The sequence below is a fragment of the Archocentrus centrarchus genome, chromosome 24 (genome assembly GCF_007364275.1).
Source record: "Archocentrus centrarchus isolate MPI-CPG fArcCen1 chromosome 24, fArcCen1, whole genome shotgun sequence".
Taxonomy (NCBI): Eukaryota; Metazoa; Chordata; class Actinopteri; order Cichliformes; family Cichlidae; genus Archocentrus; species Archocentrus centrarchus.
The window spans coordinates 9,124,912-9,146,786 of NC_044369.1; the positions used below are offsets into that span (position 1 = coordinate 9,124,912).

General features: G+C 38.4%; 2 protein-coding genes across 2 annotated transcripts in view; one reads left to right on the top strand and one right to left on the bottom strand.

Moving 5' to 3' along the window:
* Nucleotides 1-1,377, top strand: part of ryr3 (ryanodine receptor 3) — a 143,220-nt gene extending 141,843 nt beyond the window's left edge. The window contains exon 107 of the mRNA XM_030721104.1: nt 574-1,377. Within this exon, the coding sequence (XP_030576964.1) occupies nt 574-669 (96 nt within the window). The 3' untranslated portion in view covers nt 670-1,377. The remainder of the gene's footprint in view (nt 1-573) is intronic.
* A 225-nt stretch (nt 1,378-1,602) lies between these two features.
* The window catches only part of aven (apoptosis, caspase activation inhibitor), a 36,596-nt gene continuing 16,323 nt past the window's right edge, over nt 1,603-21,875 (bottom strand). Inside the window, exons 3-6 of the mRNA XM_030721100.1 lie at nt 5,031-5,101; nt 4,245-4,340; nt 2,879-3,182; nt 1,603-2,198 (exon numbers count right to left, since the gene is read on the bottom strand). Coding sequence (XP_030576960.1) covers nt 2,044-2,198; nt 2,879-3,182; nt 4,245-4,340; nt 5,031-5,101 — 626 coding nt within the window. The 3' untranslated portion in view covers nt 1,603-2,043. The remainder of the gene's footprint in view (nt 2,199-2,878; nt 3,183-4,244; nt 4,341-5,030; nt 5,102-21,875) is intronic.

Sequence of the window (21,875 nt, forward strand, 5' to 3'; positions counted from 1 at the left end):
AGTGAAATTGTCATGTTCAAGAAACTAGTTTGAAATGATCTGGGCTTTGTGACATGGTGCGTTATCGTGCTGGAAGCAGCCATCAGAGGAGGGGTACGCTGTAGTCATAAAGGGATGGACATGGTTGACAACAATACTCAGGTAGGCTGTTGTATTAATGAGCCCAAAGTGTGGTAAGAAAATATCTCCCACACTATTACACCACCACCAGTATGCACTGAGTTACTGCAATGTGACTGATGAATTAGATATTTGTGTTAATGAGCAGCTGAACAGGTGTACCTAATTAAGTGGCTGGTGAGTGTATAGGAATATATATATATATGAACAAGAACTTCAGTTTGATCTGAATTTAGAAGCAGGAAATTAGAGTTCATCCAGGCCTTTATGTCTTTAAGACATTCCTGCAGTTTAACTAATTGGTGTGTGTCATCTGTCATAATCATGGACAGATAAAGCTGGGTATCATCTGCATAACAATTAAAATGTATGCAATTCTTTCTAATAATACTGCCTATGGGAAGCATGTATAAGAGTTGTGACCCATTTAAATCATTTCCTTCCCTTTTTCAGGAGTCATATGTTTGGAAGATGTACCAGGAGAGATGCTGGGATTTCTTCCCCACTGGAGACTGCTTCCGTAAGCAATATGAGGACCAGCTGGGTTAGAGCGGGCCGCCTCGTCTGGTGCCCTGAACACCCATCTCTACTTTGCTTCTACCTGAAAAAGACATTGAACTTGACTTCACCCTTTTAACAAAACACATGCTCTCATGGTGTCAAAAAAAATGTAGAGGAAAAAAAAAAAAACTATTTTGAATTCTGACAAACACAAAAAATAATGACTTACAAGTGATGACTGGACATTTTGGGTTTGTGTGTTCCTTCCTTGTTACTGAAAATAGTCACCTGCCACTACGCCTCTTTTATGCAAATTCTTTTAATTCTGATTCACATTGCCTTTTCACTTGCTTAACCCCAACCTACTGCACAATTTGTTGTTTGTAGACATCTGAGAATTGTGAAGGGTTACAGCATGACAACTGAATGTCTGAATATGCACAATTTCTAGATTACCGCCAGGATGTTAATGTCACTTACTACCAAACCAAGTGAATGGATGCGTGCTGCTAGTAATAATCCAGTTAACATCCAGTGAAATGAGTGAGACCTGATTTGCCTTTCAAAGCTGGTTCAAACCTGTCTGATGACATGATGATGGTTCTTCCAGGACCAGAGACAACTCTCACTTTAGGTGTTTATCAAGTGCCGACGTGCCTTATGGGGGAAAAAAAAAACTATGCAAAAAAAAAAAAGAAGTCATTTTTGTCCCTCCCGACACAAGCAGTGTTCTGTTCTGGATTAGCTACAAGCAAATTTAGGTAAAGCTAGTTTTGTGGCTTTTACATTAAAAAAAAAAAAAAACACAATTATTTGTTGTATAATATCTAGATAATCCTTGTGTAAATGTTGCTTAGTTTGGTTTTGTTCCTGAACTGTGGTGTCCTGCCCACCTGCACTTCTTTCCACAGTAGAAGAACCCCACAACAAAAAGGACAATTAACAGCGAAACGTGATTTGAGGATTTATTGATAAACAGGTTAACTGCTCATCTGGCCATTTATATGTATGTAGTAGCTTTGGTAAACTGCATTTCTTTTGAAGAGGGGGAGGAAATGAATAAAGTAACTGACGCAGTAAACCAAACGTCTTATCGGTGACCTCTTTCACTGTGTGTCCATCACCATTCCTCTGAAGGTGACACTCCGGAGTGTAACTTTCAGTCACACAAGGAACAGAGGATTCTTTCTGAGAAACATGGTGTGCTCCAGGAACATTTTGACACATTATCACAAATGTTCGAGACGTACTGTCCCAACCTCTACACTTTCAAAACAAAATGAATTGTCTAACAGCACAGGGTGTAAAAGAAACGCAACGAGGAAGCATCAAACTGCAGCATGATAAACTTCTAGGCGGATGGAGTTTTTCAAAGGACAGAAGTTAAAGAACCTGAACTGTCACACTCAAGTTCCCCAAGACTCAGGAGATCATGCTGTCAAGCCAGTCTTCCAGATCCTCCTCAGTTATTTCCTGTTTGACGGGAGCGGGCTGTGGCGGTGCGACGTCTTTGTCCTTCACCTCCTCCATCTTCTCTTCTCTTGGCTTTGGTGTCACAGCTTTCACTTCCTCACATGCTGCAGATTAAAGACGACGATGGGAGAAGTTTTTGAGACGTTACAGCAGAAGAAAATGTTTTCAATAATGTCTATAATCTTGCAGTAACAGCTGAATAATTTTTTTATATGAAAAGATCAAACTGTTTATTCCTGATCATAAACTTTAAAAAAAATATTAAGGCAATTCAACATATTCATAACTTAAACATCTAAATTCAGCAGTACAAACTGGGCTTTAACCAGAGGGCAGAAGTCCTCATCCACGGTAGCTGATTTGTACAAAAACTCTCCATTCAGAAACATACAACCACAGACTCGTTTAGGCTCTTCATTTATAAAAATTTCCATTTTTATTGGGTCTAATTTCACATCCTCCTACTTCAGTGTTTATTTGGCCTTGAAACTGAATGGAAATGTTTCACCATGGCACAAAACACTGTAGCGTCTAAGGTTAAACTGCTAGCATCCCGCAGTTTGTTGTAAGAGATTATGGTCTCACGCACCCGTCACGAAAATAATGAGGAGTGCAAGACAAAGTAAATATACATGTTATTAATGGATTTCTTTCTTTACACTAAGCTAACTTAAGCTTACTATTCTCAGCACACACTCATGAGCAGCATTAATCTTCTATATTTCTCCCCAGCTCTCCTACATTGCTCAACATGCAGGGACACAATCATATTAAATATACTTGCCTTTCTCTGTAACTGTGCTCTCCATATCTGCACCACTGACAGACTGATTTTCTCCAACACCTGACACTGGTTTCTGTAGACTGAGCAGCTCGTCCAGCTCTTCATCAGCATCATCTACCAGAGGCTCGGCAGCAGCTGAGGAAGGTTGCGAGCCTGAGCCCCTCACTGGGTTTGCAGCCATGGGGACTTTCTTGTTGCTGCTGAGGCTTTTTAAAGCTGTGGACGGAGGAGTGAATTTGGACGTTTTTGGCACTTCCTGTTGAGGTGCTAGAGTCATAGTGGGCAGCTCCACTGGTGTTGAGACCTGAAACATCATGGTAAAGAAAAAGACTGCTTAGTATCGTGAATGTCTCCAAGCCAAAAGCAAAGTCAAAACGCCACTTTTTTTTTTTTTTCCTCAGAAGGTAATCAACCCAGTGTATTGATCTATTGGGTGAAAAAAGAACCCAACATGTATCAATAAATACAAAAAGGTCAGCCTATTGCTGTATTTTTTTAATTAATTTAATTAAAACCATGTTTCCTTCTTTAATTAATGTATGTATTTTTTTTTAAATATATTTAAATATATTTAATATATTTAATATATTTATCTTTAGAGCAGGAGGTCAGGGGTTCGAATCTCGACCATGGTGCACTTCCAGTTAGGGTCCACAGGCTAGACTAGACTCCCCATGCTAAACCAAGCCTATATGAGCGAGAGATACATGATTGAATCATCCGGCGCCTGGATTAACAAGGTCCACGTCAGGTGTTGAGTGGGCTACTGGAACTAGAAGATTACGGTGTAACCGGGAACTGTTGTAATGCTACAACATGTTATCCCAGCGAGAGGGTGATGAGGATGTGGGACCTATGGATTATTCAAAATCCAGCAGAGGAATGCAGCTAGAGATTGAAGAGGTACAACACAAATGCTACGGAAAGGGGGAGCCAGGACGACAGGTTGGGGGGGAGATTTAATCATTCCCTGTGTGTGTGTGTGTGTGTGTGTGTGTGTGTGTGTGTGTGTGTGTGTGTGTATGTGTGTGTGTGTGTGTGTGTGTGTGTGTGTGTGTGTGTGTGTGTGTGTAAAAAAAATGAGCCAGGACGAGTGATTTTGAAATGAGTTATACCTTATACATAAGCTACAATTTTCTGTTTTCTATGAGTGGAGTTACTTACATTGTCACAACTCTTTTAGACTTGAAAAAGTAAAAGTTAACTTGTCCCAGTTTGTTAATCACTGACATGGAAAGTGAACACAAAGTTTACTCATGCAGCCATGTTTCCTTCTTGTGTATTTTGTATTTTCTCCTGAACAGCAGCCAACCGCTGCATGCTGGGCACCAGCTAACACTGTGCGAGATGCAGTCAAAGATCCTACCTGAACCAGCTCGGCCTCCAGGTTGAGTCTCTGGTGCAAAGGCACTTCTTGAAGAATATGGGCAAGACCTGGGAGGTCCAAAACCATTCCTGCCATCTGGAGAGTAAACAAGAGAGCAGCTGTTTGCAGGTAGGCAAACAAACGTTTGTGTCTACAAAGTTCAAATGACTTAAAGTGCAACAGGTATTGAGAGTATTATCAAAGTATCTATTGTAAATGGTCATTGAATGAAGTGATATCAGTAAGACTATATTTGAATTCAGTCATGTGGTCTTTCATTTTTTTGCTCCCAAGTTTTGTCCAACCTTAAGCACATAAAAGCTGTGCTAAAACAAGAGTATATCCCAATATGCACACTTGAAATCTTTAGGACTTAGGTGTGAGTTCATGACCCTACATGCAGATAGGTAGGAATAGAGTGACTGGATGCACACGGTTTTAGCGTTAGAGCTGAGTATATCCCATTTCCCATTTCATCACAATCTACTGCATTATGAGGCTTACAGTCAAGCTGTCAGCTCCAGTGAACCTATGGGTGGAAGAAAATCATCCAAACAAGTTGCCGCTCTATTATTCAGAGTCAAGAAAAATGACAGGTTTGTCTCAGTCGGGAGGATTTCTCCTCTGTGCATCATGTTATGACCAAAGTATACACAGCCACAACAGCTATTTCAGCTTTGTAAGTACCGTGTGTTTGAAAAATGTAATGTGAGCTCAATTACTCCATAAATCAATGATCAAATCAAAAAGAAGAAGAAAAGAAGAGTGATGGAGATATAGATCTACCTGACTGATATCAAGCTGGTACGTCTCCCATTCTTTTTCTTCTGAAAACCGGAAATGCGTGAATGAATCCCCTGTAAGTAAACAACACACAGACAAATAGAAATGCTGGCATTATGACCACTGCAGTCCAGCACCCCAAACCATCTGTTAAAGCTAAAACTCACAGAACACCTTCAGCTTAGTACTTCCACATACAAAGACAGCTCCCGCCTGTGCAGAGCTTGTGCGGACCAATAAAGTGGCCTTCACATCCACAATGTCTGAAATGTTTTTCCTCTGGAAGGCAAAAGCTTTGTGTAAACTCCTGATCAGAGCTATTCCGCTTTCACAACATTACCGGGCTGAGGGCTCTTGTCACTACAAAGGCGCAGAGGATGTATTATTAATAAGCGCACAGCAGCAGTGCCACACACTCAGCAGACAGATACGCAGATGAACAAATGAGAAAACCTGTCAAGATGAAACTTGTGTTGTTTGAGTAGGGCACAGCGCGCGAGGAGCACAGAGTCAAAACACAACATCCAGAACAACAAGGACACGTGTCAGATGTGAAGCACCACTCTTACAGCTCCTCATTTTTGCATGTGGTTATTTCTACAATGTTGCAGGAGGATGTCATTTTAGTGGAATAACAGGTCGCTTGTAGGTATTTTTAGATTACGTAACGGAAGCCGCTCTGTATTCAAAGTGGAACCTAAATGATCTTAAATGCTACACAGTTTTCCTTTGTGAAGTAAAGAACGTGGGGATAATCCGAAAGAAACATTTATCATTTGAGACAACTCATTACTAAACACAACTTGGACGGATTAATTAAGCAATGAAAAGAGTGCTAAAAACATTCATTAATACACTTTTAAAAACTCCAAAAGCTATAAAGAAGTCTAGTTTGAGAGCAGTTTGCAGTTTTTTTTCCCCCCATTTAAAAAGTGCCCTCTACATAAAGCCAACTCTGCCAAGGTGTGTGGCTTCATAAGGAAGATCCAAGGTTAGACAGCTGCTGAAGATTTCAGTATCAAAAACGATAACTGAGCAAGGTCTTGGAGAGAGTTCTGATTTATTATATAATTCATTCAGAAAAGTTATCAGGGTGAATGCTGAAGGCAGTGTTTTATAACAAAACAGTTTGTTTTTCTGCTTTTACCCTTTCACTTTTCCACGCTGGCTGAAAAAATTGGATGACAATCTAATTAAAATACACTTGGCTGCTAGCAAAAAAGTTTTCATGCATAAGTGGCATCAACTGGCAGGCTCTTCTCCTGTCCACAGCAACTACTTTGCCTGAAAATGTCAATTTAAAAGCACTGAGCTGCGACCACGAGGCAATCAGCCAGCTTAGCATAAACAAGGAAAGGAGGAGGACTCGGTTAACCTGGCAGCAATTCGGCACTAGCAAAATGTTATATCCATTTTTTTTCCCCCGTCAGATTAGATGCTCATTTGCAACAGTATCACCAACATTGCCATCTTCGCCTCCTCCGACTCAGAAACGCAGCACTGCAGACAGGCAGGCTTCCTGCCCCTCCCCTCACTAGCAGCTGAACACATGAACAGCAGCACAACAAACTCAGTGAAGTATTTTAAAGACCGACGCCCTGTCTTCACGAAAGATTCTGTGAGGTCAGTAAAGCTCTTATTTCAGCAACACTGAAGCATTAAATAAGAATGGTGAATGTTAACCTGCCCAGCTCTCCAGGCTGTGGCTGAATACATTTTATAAACCATTACTGTTCTAATCTTTATCAAATAAAATATGGCTCTTAATCATTTCTTTTCTTTTTTCTTCTCTGATATCAAAAATGGTATTGAGTATTTCACTGGATATCAGTATTTGTTTGCTTCTAGTATTATGACAACCTTTCTTCAGCATTGCTGCAAAATCTTGGTTGAAGAGCCAGTTTGCTGAATTTGCACTTCCTCATGTCATTGCTGGCTAATTGACCTACATCTCCTCTGAAGTTCCTAACCTCAAATTAAAATAATGGTACTGTAAGTTTTTTTAGCCTACTTTTTAACCTATGTCTAACCAAAAAGTAAAAAGCTCTTGAGATTCAATCTCAATGGCCAAAACAGATGTGTTCAAATCCAGGACCCTCTTGCTGTGAAGCAGCAGCTCTAACCACTGTGCTGCCAATAGACTTTGAATAACACCAACTTTTGTATGAAGAACAATAACTTTTAGTACTGACATGTATCAATGAATTACTTTAATATCAAAGAAATTTTAAAAATCTGATCATTCTCAGGTGAGTTCCAAAGACTAACGCATATTATTTTATGACAATCTCAGGACCTTTTCTTTACAATATATTTTCTTATATATAATTATGAAATAGTAAATCACGATTTTGTGAAATGGCCTGGACTCAGACAGATCAAGGAGCTCTGGGATCCAGGAAGTTTTTTTGTATCTTCTAGATATTTGATAGACAAAAAAAAAAAAAACATAATCAAAAAAGAATAACCAACACCAAGGAAAATATTCAACAGTTACAAATAAAAGTATGATCTTGAAAATGATTCAGGTGTTGCCGCTCTGACTTGTCCTGTGGATCAAATACACAAACTGTGATCAGACTGCCACGCACAGATGGACAGTCAGTGGCAGAGGTGCAGTCAGATGCAGCCTCTCACTTTGTTATTCTGCTCTCTGCGCATTGTGTTACAGACGCATTGCCTTCAGGTGTGACCATCGACACCATCTGCAGTTGTCACTGATTTGTGAAGCAAAGCGGGTCAAGGAGGAGAAGCTGCAGGAAGGCTTTTTTTTATCTTCGGGCTGAGTCCCTGCTGTCAAACAGGCAGAAGAAAGATGAGTTATGAAAAGAAGCATTACTGAGGTTACAATGATGGTGAGGGAGATGGATAAAAGAAGGGAATGAGAATGTCAGCTTTATGTGACGGCTGGTTGAGGGTGCCTTTATGTTGGGACAAAGATTTTCCCCTTCACCGGGAAACCGTGAGAAAACAAGACTGGGATTTGGCAGATGAGAAATCGATTCACATCATTGCTGGTATCTTAGCAGATCAAAGATAATTTGCTAACAATATTCTGAGAAACCAGAGTGAACCGTTGCACACTGATAACATCAAAAACAGCTTCCAGAATCTAATCAACAAGCTGTGGGCCGAAAGTCAAATGGACTTTCTTGTACTATCTATTAATTAGATCATTTCAGAAGCTATTTATAACTTTTTAAAGTTAGCTGCACACCAGGTATACTAATCCTTTAAAAACTGTCACCGTGCCATTGAAAACGTTTGCATAATTTTGCCTCAGTATGCCCCCACAACTCATCTGGAATTAATTTAATTCATGGGATTTAACAAAATAATGCTTTAACTGTTCAGGAATTATAGCCATTCATACACAGCCAATTATTCACCAGTAACCATAAAGTATTGGTATTTGCACAGATGTTGCAATGTACCAAATTACATCAATAAATGCTTTAAGCATTATTTCAGGCATATTTCTGCATCACTTTAACTAGACTTTATCTTTTGTTGTTTGTTTGTTTCTATTTCTAGCCTGTGCTTTGGTTTTCATCAAAGGGTTTTTGGGACTGATGTTGATTAAAAAAAATTATTTTAAACATTCTGACATGATTAGATCAGCCAATATCCTTTAAGTATACACATATATACGTATAGCATGTAAAAGGAAAATTACTCATTTGTTGTCTAGTAACTTTCCAATATCACCATTTCCCAAACTAGTAACTTAAGTCGGAGACATCCTTTCACCACGTGTTCACGTGTGATGCTGTTCTGCTAAATGTGCTGCAGAGATGGCTGCCCCTCCCCGAGCTTTGTTCTGCTGAAGGTTTCTTCCTGTTTATATATATATATATATATATATATATATATATATATATATATATATATATATATATATATATATATATATATATATATATATATATATATATATATATATATATATCTGTGTGTGTGTGTGTGTGAACTGACCTGAAAAGCTAAATCTGTATTGAGGTAAAACTGTCACTGGACAGCATTTTCACTCTTTTTCCATTTCTTGTTCCTCTCTGTTTAATACCTCCCGCTCAGTCTCCTTCAGTCCAACACAGAGATTTGCTGACAGTGGTAATCTGCCTCCCTCCTACATCTCAGAGCACAGCGTCCTCCTGATCTGTGTCCATGGAAATATCATTGCATGTAGTTTAGACGCACTGACACAACCATGGCAACAGCTGCCAGCAGGGATGAGAGAAACTTCTGTCAAACCTCCAGAAGACACAAAGAGAGAAGACGAGTACACAGAAGTGAGGAAGTGAAAGGAGAACGAAGGGAAAGAGATTGCAAGGCAGACTCTTCATTCCTGCTCGTCCAAACAGATATGAGACTTCAATCCCCTGATGCTGTTTTCAGAGTACAGTCAAACATCCACAGAGGCTCGGAAACCTCAGATGTGTCACCCAGCTGATATTTAAATATCATGCCTGATTTTTTTACTAAACACTGGGACTATGTTTTAGTTGACATATAACAAGAATATTTGGGCTTCATTTGAAAACTAGCTGTACTAAAACTGGCACAATGAGCCATCTTGCCTTTTGATGCAATATAATCCAATACAAATAATATAAGAAAACTAGTGCAAGGGGACACACAATGGCAAAAAATAAATCTGTCATCATATATTATTCTGCTGAATATTTTTTATGATTAATACACTACTATATTGCAAGTATAGCATACCATATATACTAAGTACAGTACACACTGCAAAAATAGTAAGCCTGGCACGATTGTTCACCAACAGTGTCCTGTGTTTATAATAAATTTTTTTTTAAAAAGTAGATTTTTAGAACTGAAAAGCCACAAATAGAAAACTTTTGGTCAGTTTTGCTTGAAAAAATGTTTTAAAGGAATAATAGACTTAAAATAATTAATAGTAATAAATGCCATCCATCCATCCATTTTATTCTGCTTATCCATTCAGGGTTGCGGGAGGGCTGGAGTTATCCCAGTTGCCATAAGGCAAGAGGCAGAAGAGGACAACCCTGGACAGGTCGCCACTCTGTCGCAGGCCTAATAAATGCATGTAATTAAATTTTTCTCATCTATAGCGGTGTTTACATCAAAGCATTTGTTTGCAAAGATTTGTGAGAGGAAACGGGCCTTTCAGCTTCTACATGGAGATAAAGTATTTTTTGATCAAACAAACTTTGAGGCTTATTTTGTCATCTAAATTAAAAATGTATTTTTTGTTTTGTTTTTTCAGATTAAACAACTAAATTAAAATAAATTACTACACTTTATAACCCCCCCCAAAAAAAACAAACAAAAAACTGCAGAAAGTTATGTGCTCTGTTCCTGAAATACTTAACTAAAAGGTAATAAATAATTAATAAATAACTAAAATTGAGTTGCTGTATACCCACCTTTATCTGACATATTTGATCTTAGCAAATAAAAACAAGTGCAACAAAACACGTCAGGTACTTACATAATTTTCCAGAGTGTTTATCAATTCATCAGACAGCAGGATTTCAACCCTTTTTTCTTTTACACTCATTTTTTTTTTTAGATATTTTTGGCCTTTATTAGATAGTGCACAGTTAAGAGAGACAGGAAAGTGGGGAGAGAGAGAGATATAGGGGAAGACACGCAGGAAAGGGCCACAGGTCGGACGTAAACCTGGGCCACCCACACCACAGGCATGTGGTCGTATATGTTCACCTGCTCATCCACTGAGCCCTTGTAACTGTTTTTAATTCTTTGCTCATACCGAGGCTGGTGGCTTGTGGCTGGCTCTGAGCTCTGGCTAGCTTTAACACATGCATGAACCAACCGGCTCGTAATCAGACAGATGTGAGACTGACTGGCTGTGTTTGTCGGGAACCAAGAGAAAAGCTTTCCACGGGTTACAGGACATTTTTGGTCATTTTCAAACTATTTAATCTATGAATGATAAATTTCACTTTGGAAACTTTTCACATGCCATGTGGGAATTCTGTTAAATGCCATGAACATACACACATACCCTCACTATACACAACTGATAAAAGATTAATTCACGCACCAAATGATTGTCTCAGAGTTATTCACAGAGAATAAACACTGCATCACTCATAGTGTATGCTAAGTGGTTTGGCTGGCATTGTGTAACTTTTGTATAATGTGGTATCCTGTCTCTTGACATCTTGCTGGCTGAACCCCATTTTAACAAATGAGGTTTTCTGCTTGCAACCCCGGCTTCGCTGAGCTATCTATGGCCCACTCTCATCTTTTATATCTGGGATGTGTTGTTCACCGTCGCTGGCTCGGCTCCTGTCTTTCTGTTCCGCTGTGCTCTTTTCCTGCTCCACTCAACGCCACTCTGCTTTCACCTCGCCGCTGTTCATCTTCACCCATCTCCTCCATTATGCTCTGTGTGACTGTCGAGCTTTGGTTCAGTCACGATAAAGATAAGCTATGCTGGTTCTCTGTCACCTCGTTATGAACAGAGTGAAGGATAGAAGAAATGTGGATAAACTGTAAACTGTGACTGCAACTGTTCCTTGTCTTCTTAAAGGAGACTGACAGTCACATCATGGAGTGCTGTTTTAGGACTTGTCAAAAATTGTCTAAAAAAAACAAAAACAAAAAGAAATCAAAATTTTTTTGGTTGTAGCTTCTCTAATTTGAGAACTGCTTTGCTCTCTTTTATGCCATTTTATATTTAATATATTCTTGATTCAGACTGTCTTGGCAAAACAAGCAATTTGAGGACATTCCCATGATTTCTTGTGAACCTGTTTTTTTAAACTAAAAATACAAAACACAAACAATAAATAACAGCATAGCTGATAAAGAAATAATCATTCATCACTGCCCTTCGAATGTGACTAAAAACTTCAAAACCTTAAACCATCAACCAGAGATAGAGAATATAAGTGTAACTGTAAATCTGACACAATTACAATTATGTTTAATCAAAACATAAATTTAAAAAAATGCATTTTAGTAATTAAAAAAAAGTTTTTCTGTTTTGATTACTTTTAATATTTCATCACTTTTTGGCTATATGTTCACGTGTTGAGTGATCCTAACCTCAGTCTAAAGCATGCAACGGTTTTGACTGAGATTTAGGCAACAGATGCAGATTTAAGAAAGAAAGAAAAAGAAAATAAAAGTTCGTATATGGAAATACAGACATAAATTTAAGTCTGGAAGATTATATCTGGATTTAAATGATATTATTTATATTATATGCATTTACGTATTTTATTTTTTGCATCAGTTCCTTTAGATTCAAGTCATTTTTGTGAATCAACTTCAATGAATCAAGAAAATAACCAGCAGCATAAAACAAAACAAAAAAATCTAGAAAAATGAAAAATAAATCTTAGTTGCAGAATTTTAGTAATAAATACTACTTTGACACCTTGACATCTGAATATAGCGTGTATAAAATCATAATCCCACAAGTGTCCTGGGTTATGTTGCTTTACGTTCGGCCCTGTGGATTTTTTCTCATCTGCCACAGCACTGTTACTCGATCACATGACGAACAAACACGCACACCCGTGATGATTGGACCACACCTTATGTATACAGCCCTTTTCACTGACCAAAATCCACTCGCTATATGAAGCTTCGGTCTGGACTTAACCTTGGTTACTCTTCTTTGCTGGAGTACAAACTGGCTGAACAGAAATAGGACATGTAAGGAGCTCCAGTGCCACTGTTCAGTCTCCACTGCAGCAAAATTTAGACATTTTATATAACTGCAAGAAGAATATGTACATTCCTTGCCTTTCCTTCTGCCTCCATTTGCTACGAGTGTAATAGCGTGTTTTCAGTGAATGATTACATCTCCTTTAAACTGACTGTCATGGCAGATCCTCACTTGATAAGAGAGGAGATAAAGCAAGGAAGCTCATAAAAAACCTACGAGCAACTGAGTGTTATTAGAATGACAAATCCCATCTGATATGTGTTTGGCAGTGCTAAGAGAAGGGAACAGGATGGAAAATCTAAGAAAAGAGAAAACACGACTAAAGGGAGAGGAAAGAAACGAAGCGTGGAAGGGAGAAAATGAGATGCACAGATTTCAGAAAATGTGCAGGAAAGAACGTGAAACTTCAGTTTGCGATGTGTGAAGCTGATTGTCTTCCTGAGAGCCACAGCACCTCCAGCATGCTCCCTGTCACGCCTTTTTAACCAAACCAATTAGCCCAACATGACATGGCGCTGAAACCCAACTACGCGTCGATAAATCACTGTCTGCGCTAATTGCAATTAAAATCCTGAGCAAACCAGGCGAGACAATAAAGAGGGCCGAAGCTATTTACTCTTAACTTTTAATGGTGATTGTGTGAGGCTGTGTTTATGCCAAAGTCATATCAGAAGAGCTCCAATCCACTCGAGGCTTCGTTCTTATTAGGCGTGTATTTTTTTTTTTTTTTTTTTTTTGGCATGCAGCTTGTTTGGAGGTAAGAGGCCAAAGCTCAAGCACTTCTCTGTAAAAGTCATAAATCAAATTCAGTATTTGATCTGAATCTATGCACCTTGTGCATAAGTGAAGACATGCTAAAAATTTTCTCCTCTGCCAACACAACAGCTTTGCAATAAATCCTCATCCATGAAGGTTATAATATCCAGCATTGTTTTATGCAGTTTCATTGTACTGCATTCCACTGGCAGGTATTTCATCATTTTGTCCACACATATCACTGAAGGTAGGCTTAATGCAGCATGATGAATTATGTCTTGCTACAGAGGTGAATCATTATCTCTATAGTAGAAGTGGGGAAAAAAAAACAGCATGTCACACTACGATATTACCACGATAGTTGCCCATGGTAACAGTGGTATCTAGGGTTCAACGTGATGTTAAAAATTTCCAGCCTTGCACCGGCAAGCCAAATGACCCAAGTGAGACAATCAAAAGGCAAACACCTTGCAGCTTCTAAATGAACAAACAAGTGGGGATAACATATTCTAATAAATGTTCTGAGTTTGTTCTTTTTAACAAAGTTAATTAAATTCCATCCACTTTACCCTCATTCATTTGATAAAAACAACAACAAAACACACCAAGTGTCATGACTTTGGTAGCTGTGATTCTCAGACTGGCCAGGGAATTCACTGCATGTGTTAATAAGAATGGCAGTATTGTACTGCAAAACAAAGCAATACATAATGTTGCTGTAAAGGTATTTTGTCTTTCTCATACTCTAATGCCCCCCCAAAATTAGTCACTTAAAATAAACAAGTAAATTATATATCAGGTTTATCATATATTTTAACTGTTTTAATTGGCTGCCACTGTGCAACTCCACATAAATTATAGGAAATAAAATAAAATTAACAGAAATCTGAGAAAGTAAGCACCACAAACTGATACATCCCTTTGTTCAGTTGATAAGAAAACAAAAGGTTCAGTTCTAAAATCTTAAGATTTTTCTCACTTGCACACCATTCCTGGTGTTTCTTCTGTCTTTATATAAAGACAGTCTGAGGGTCAGAGAAGATAAGAACAATGCACCCACTAGCAGCTAAATAAAGACCCGTGGACTGCCTTAAATAAAGACTAAACTGCCAGAAAGCACAAATGTTTCAATCCTTTGAAGGCTTGAGCGGATGAAATGTGACAGCCGCCGCAGTTCTCAAATCCAAACAAGATGTCCAGAACAGCCGCACTAGTTGATCCATTCACTTCAGAAATCCCAAGTTCCTCCTTTCTTGTAGTAAAATTAATCAAAACTGTCTGAGTCTGACTGAATCATGACTCTGCTGCCTCACTGACACAAAACACACACCACCACCTGCACTTAAATATGGTGAGTAGAGTCATTCATTGTGATGCACAATGAAAGATTTCTGTTCACTGACAATGCTGCTGCTGCTGCAGTGAAAAGTGTTCTGGTGTGTTTTAGATGTTACTAGATTTTTTTTTATGGTTGCAACAATGGTTTCTGTTATCAGCTGATGAGAATTTATGGTGAAGTCTTAGAACTTTGAACTCAGAAACTTAACTGAATACAGTTAGGTCCATAATTTATTGGACAAAGATGCCATTTTTGTCATTTTTGTCTCAAAACACCACCCCAATGGTGATAAAGCCAACAATGTGTGTTTAAAATGCAGGTTTTATTCAAGGGGTTTTGCATTAATTTTGCATGAATTATTACAGCCATTTTTAGATACAGTCCCTCATTTTAATTGTACAATTGACTGATAAGTGGTTCTATTGGCAGGTGAGGCAAATGAAACATACACATTATCTATATTTCAGTTTGTTTGGTTTCTTTTCATTTTATAGCTTTTCACTGTAAATTTAAATATGAGGCCCAAAGAAATGCTAGTGCAAGTGAAGGGGGCTATCATTAGGCTGAAAAAGTAAAAGGCTAGGTAAAAACCCTTTCTATAGAATCAAGAGCCACAAGATTATATAGATTTAAGATTTAAGAATTTCAAAGATCTTCTTCACTTTATTTATTTGTACGCTACATGAATTTGGCACAATCCAGAGTAACTATCACAATATGTTGCCCAGAAATAACACAGGTATCACAATACAGCAATTCTCCATATTCTCACACACACACACTCACACACAAATACAATGCAGGACAGTTATCTACAACATCTCCCGAGATCTGTGTAAGAAGAAACGTGACTTTTTCAAAGGGGAAAAGCAACAATTATGTGTTAAATCACTGCCATGTATTGTGAGGGTTTATCATTATTATTCCATTTTAATTATGTATCAGTTCAGTTAATTAGCTCCCTGATTTGCGTTCCTCTGCCATCTGTCATTTTTACCATGTGAGTTTCTTCTTTGTTACTACAAGCTGGTGAACTTTCACTTGTTTGTTAAACTCTCCCACGAGTATGAAACAGTAACTCTGATAAGTCACATTTATGTGGGGATCCATTTAGAGCGCCCGAGGTTTAAATAAAAATATTGATGTATGGGGTCAGAAAAAAAAAAAAAAAAAATACAATATATTTTGCATAACTCTTGATTTAGTGTCAATAAGAAAGTCTCTAAATAATTAGGTCAGGGTTATGTTACCTTGCAGACTTGCACAGAAACAGCTCTGGGTACATTGTTGCTCTTATTGTACTACTTCCTAGTTCACTTGCAAAATGCAGGTGGTATCTTTTTGCATAGGTCTTTGGCTACAGTGGCAGAGGGATCTAAACATATGCAGAAGCTACGGAAACTCACCTGCATGCAGTCATCCAGAAAGCAAACAATGCAAAGCCTGACACCAGTCACGTTGTCCACAGGTATGCTGCATTGCTGAAAAACTGGCATTAACCAGAAGGACAGCAACATAAAAGAAACTGATGAAAAATCATCAATACTCAAAAAAGTGCTGATGAGCAGCACAGTCAGTGGCTTACAGTTCTCACTTCACTTCATAAAAGTTTGTCTATTATGACTTCTGTCTTTTTTGTCACAGGAGTTAAGCTAAAAGACCAACATTAGCAGAAACGCAAGCGAGAGTAGCCCACGTTGCCAGCTGTTCCACATATTTATGATACTGCCTCCTGAAGAAAGTACAAGACTGCAATGCTCTAGATAGCACCTACTAACACACAACCATGCTAGCATTTGAGTAGTGAAAGCACATATTACTGTTTAAATACTCTGAAGCGTACCTGTGTCTGGCAGGCTCTTAAATACATGATTACATTAGCCCAACTGAACTCTGCAACAATTTTATTTTAAACTTAAATAGCCACACCTCTGTGAGTAATTCTGTATTAAAATATTCAAGAACTTGAGCTTTTATGATAATTTTGGCCTCAACCTTTTGATTCAAATGCCGCAATTGACGAAAGTGATCCTTGGTCAAAACTCAGGGCCTCTCGGATTACACATGCAGAGTGATTTCATCGTGGAAATCAAAACCTTGAGAGGCCAGGTCTGCAGGGAGGCAGCATCTTACAGGCAAACAAGAACCACAGTCACACATGCGGCACTGCTAGACATCTCCCGAGACCACTATAAGAAGATATCAATTAAGAATTCAAAATCTATTCAGTGCTGCTGTGAAAAACTATTTCATATTGATTAATTGAAGAATGTCATGCATTAGTGTATTCATAGGTTATTGGCATCTTTATCTAAACATCCACATGGCATAATAAGACCCGGCAGTCACCGAAGAATAAGAAGGTCAGAGTCAGTGAATTAGTAGCCAAGTTAACAGCTTTCACCTCAGATTTCATCTGTTTCTCAGCCTTTATTATATATAATTCCTTTAAGAGTAAGAATTACTGCATGAAATCCTGTGCAATAAAAATATTTCATATATTTAAGTACTACTGCCCTGCTTTAGAACCTTTTTCTGAAAGGTTGTCTTGTGCTAGCTCCCCCCCTTTTTACACTGAGATTACATTCATATTCAAAAGGTTGACTCTAAAGAGATTCAGAGAAATAAGAGCTAGAGGTTTTGCTTAGGAGGCAACATTTCAAAAGCTTGTTTATAAAATGATTCATCACATAATTTTGTTGTATACAATATTCTCACCGCGGGAATACTACATCTGAAGTAGTTGTAAACCATTCACTTGCTACTTGAAGCAAGTGCCATGTTGGATTGCCATCAGTGCCAGTTTACAGAGAACTGGTTGCACACTGCTTTAATAAAAGCCAATTTGACTGATAACAAATGTAATGTTTGGTTGGCCACAGCTAATGAGTGGGCTTAGCTGACATTAAATGCTAAAACATTCAGGAAGAGAGACAATAACAACCGGACCTGTTTGGAAGCTGGTGGAAGGCTTTATGTGCCAGATATTATCAGCACTGCTATTGTTATTTACCACAAGATAAGCAACACAGTGTGGGAGGCGTGAAGCACACAAAGCAATTATCTTTAATTGAAACAGAGAATCAGACCATTAAATGACTAATTAGGTTTTTTTTTTTCTTCAAACCACACTGGTTTTGAAATAACTGGCTCGGTTTGGGGGAACTAAAGGTTATTTTTTTTAAATATTATTCTGGCACAGGTGTATATATATTATGTGAGGGCAAAATCTATAGTCAACCACTAAATCAATATTTTGACATCTTCAAAGGCTGTGTACAGATAATAAGGTTAACCTTTATTTCGTCAATACATCAACTTACAGAGTAAACAGGGAATTTTCCTCAGTGCTACATGGATATGAGAAAGCCTCATACAATGCACTGCTGCCTTGAGCTTTTCCAAGCCTTACCTGACAAAGCTGCACATGAGGAATCAAAGCTCCAGGTCAGTCAGATCAGACATTAAAATCACTGACCTGCCAGCTACACAGTACAAAGTCCATGTCCACCTGAGTCACAAGTATGTCCAAAGAATTCACAGCGAGAGAATGGCCACTATGATGACCTTCAATGTCTGGCCACGCAGTACCCCTGCCTAAACTGGAAGTCAGCACTTCCAGTAGTGAGAACATCTCCTGTTGTGTTTTACATGTGAGAAACCTCAGACAATGTTCCAGTGATTCTTAAAGTCATCATTAAAGCCATGTGTGAAAATGGCTCTAATGATGTTAACTTGACACATATCCAAAAGACTTCATCATTTTACTGTCTGTGCCTCTTCCACTGTGAACAATTTCATCTACAACAATTCCCTCTGACCTAAATCATCTGACCATCTTTGCAAACAGGTTGGTTTTGCAGTCAGTGAGGACGTGCCTTAATGCTGCTGGAGTTTTGCAACGAGCACACGAGGGATCTTCTCCAGTCCACTGGTTTAAGTTCTTGGGCTTTGTAACATGCAGGGTAAACATGAGCAGCAAAGGCTTCATTAAACTGATTTGCAGAATATCATTCAATCACCTTTGCACTTCTGCTTGTTACCTGCCAAACCTTCCTACTACAGGAAGGTAGACTTGTTGCACTTCATGGACAAGTGACTTAGTATAAATTACTGACAACCCATGACTGGACACAAAGATACAATACATCACTAGTACTGGTAGAATAGATCTAATCATTACATTGGCTGTTGTTCTGTGGCAAGGCATTGAGCCCCAAGTTGCTCCAAGCACCTTTTGGCAGTTTCAGTGCCACTGATGAATGAACATGTGTAAGACAAGAGTGCTTTGTAAAACTGTTAGAGTTAAGAGACACTATGTAAGCACTATACAACTTATACAAGTCATTTAATCTTAAAGAAGGTTTCTCAAGCACACATTAATCAAACAAAAAGCACAACTGGGTATACTATTAAAAAGCTACTTTATTTCCCTTTTATCTGCCTATCTTTCTCTTAAAAAAACAAACTGATACGACTGATAAAGAAAGTATGTAATCGGGATATTACTGTAAAAAGTACAACTCATTACTTATGGCTCTTGAATTGGGCTCCCATTAGTCATGCCCACAGTAACCTTTGTTCACAGTAACAGTGGTGGTCAACAGCACCAGTGTCACAGTGACCAATTGTCTAGCCTGCAATGTGTCCAATCAACAGATATTAGGCAATCATAGTGTACCTGTGTGTCTTATTACATGAAGACCCTGAGGAATGCATATACATGCATTTTCAGTATCTAGGATAATCAATAGCAAAGCAGTGAATCAGTGGTCCACCAGAACATGCATGATATAGTCACATTAAAGGAAAAAAGCTTCAGTCCATTCTAGTCACACAGTTCAATCACAGATGAATCAGCTGATATCCTGTCAGCTGTTCGAGCAAAATGAGATTTCTGAAAAAGCTGGACAAATGTGCTTTTAGGCTGACTGAGGCAACAGGGTGTTGAGACAAAAAGTCCTCTAACAGGGTAGTTCAGCAATAACGGAGCTGATTCCTTTATTTTTTGTTATGACAAAGATGTATTTTACATTTTTGCATTTTTTTTTGGCCACAGCAGCTTTTTTTTATTGGCAGTGGAGAGAGACAGGAAATGCTGGAAAGATACAGGGGAAGACATGCGGGCAAATTGGCGACGGGCTGGGACTCGAACCCGCGCCACCCGCACCGCAACGCGGCATACGTATGTGGTTGCCGGCTTCGCCACTAACCCACCTGGGCGCCCACAAAGATGTACTTCATGCATAAATGGGAATTTATTATGCACATATACTGTCTCAGGAGTAAAAACGCAAGAGCTTAATTTTTAACCACAACTTCGATAATCATTTTATTTATTATTCTATTAACTCTACAGTTCATAATGTCCTTTTTTTCAGTGGCTGTTCAATTAAGCAGCAGGCTTCCAACCAAGTTTCTGCAACAACTCTTCGCTGTGAATCTCATGCCAAAAATTTTGATTTTAGTTTTAATTAGGTTTGAAAAATATAATTTCTACATGCTGAACTAGGACCCATTTCATGCTTCTGAAAACAAATCCAGCAATGACTTACAAATATTTTTATGTCTGGGATGGAGAGAATGAAGGGATTTAGCCTGGATTACACTTGACGCAGAAGAATAAGGGGAGTGTTCCCAGAAAGTAAACATGGACATAGGTTATTAACTGCTGATATCGTCACCACAACACCAAACAGTTATATGTCATACCTGACCTAGTAATACTTGTTTACATTGCCAACAGAAGCGGTTTCACAACATTTGTGATAAAAGCTACAATGAGAAGATCTGCAGCTGCATCATTTCATTATTAATCTGCACATTTGGTGTATTAAAGCTGTTATAACAAGGTACACTGTAATTTTTCATATCTCTAAAAGGTCAGAGTACAACTTCAGAGCCTGTGCACATACTGAAGATAAGGGGTAACTCCTTCTCACTCCTTCAAAGTCTAAATCCAGCTTTAGCAGGCTTTGTAACTCTGACAGGGAAACAGAGCAAAAATAACATCCAGTGCCACAAACATCCTTGTTGTTCACCAGGATGTTGATTCGTGTCATTACAAGTGTGATGGATGCTGACAGCATGTTTTACAATTCATGACAATGTGTTTGTTTCATTATGTCAATAGCAGTCAGTGAGGTTCTCCCCTTTTAAGTGGACCCTGCTTACTAATATGAAGAGCTGCTCATGAATCAAAGCAGCAAACAGATGAGACAGATGGACCTTACGCTCATGTCAAGTTTTTTGCATAGTTTTATCAACACAAGACTAAAGGGTAGATGTATGCAAAAACAACCAGCCAAAAACACTGACCCAAATAATAATAATAGGCCCATAATTTTTTCCAGCCCCCCATCTATAGTAGGGAAATCTCTTGCTATAATAATGTTCCTGATAATGATACATATATACACACAGTTCATTATGCCACATAAAGGAACAGCACTTTGATAGAGTACTAGTAGGAAGACAGTTAATTTATTTTTTAACAGACTTAATTTTAGCAATGCGTTTGATTTTGGTTGATGAGGAGCTGGCTCATAGCACACAATAAAATAAGAGAAATGTTATTGAGATCCACATACAATCATTTTTTTTCTTAGTCACAACAGATGAGAAATATTTGTTGGAATTTTCTGCTTCCGAATATACTAGCAGGGGCTCCTCACTATTGATTTTATTAACGGTCCTCAGTTTTAATCCATGACTCACTGTGTATTTTTAGTGCAAATATTTAACCAGAACTCCACTGTGAGGACAGAGAGAGACCCTAAGCAAATCAATTTTCACCTTAAAAATCCACCTCCTCAGGAAAGAAAAAATGTTTATGCTCCCTACTAATATAACTACAGGAAAAAGCTTACAAGGAACACAAAGCAAACCGTGAAAACAGTTTAAAAAGTGTACAAATCGCTACTGAATACTTTAACAGTCTTTTGTGTTGCTTTCTGAAAGAGGTGAGTGGTCAGAAGGCTTTCCGAACTACCAAACAATCATCGTGAAGTGTGGCGTGTAGCTGATTGAGGAGCGAACTCTTCCCCTCTGATGAATACATACA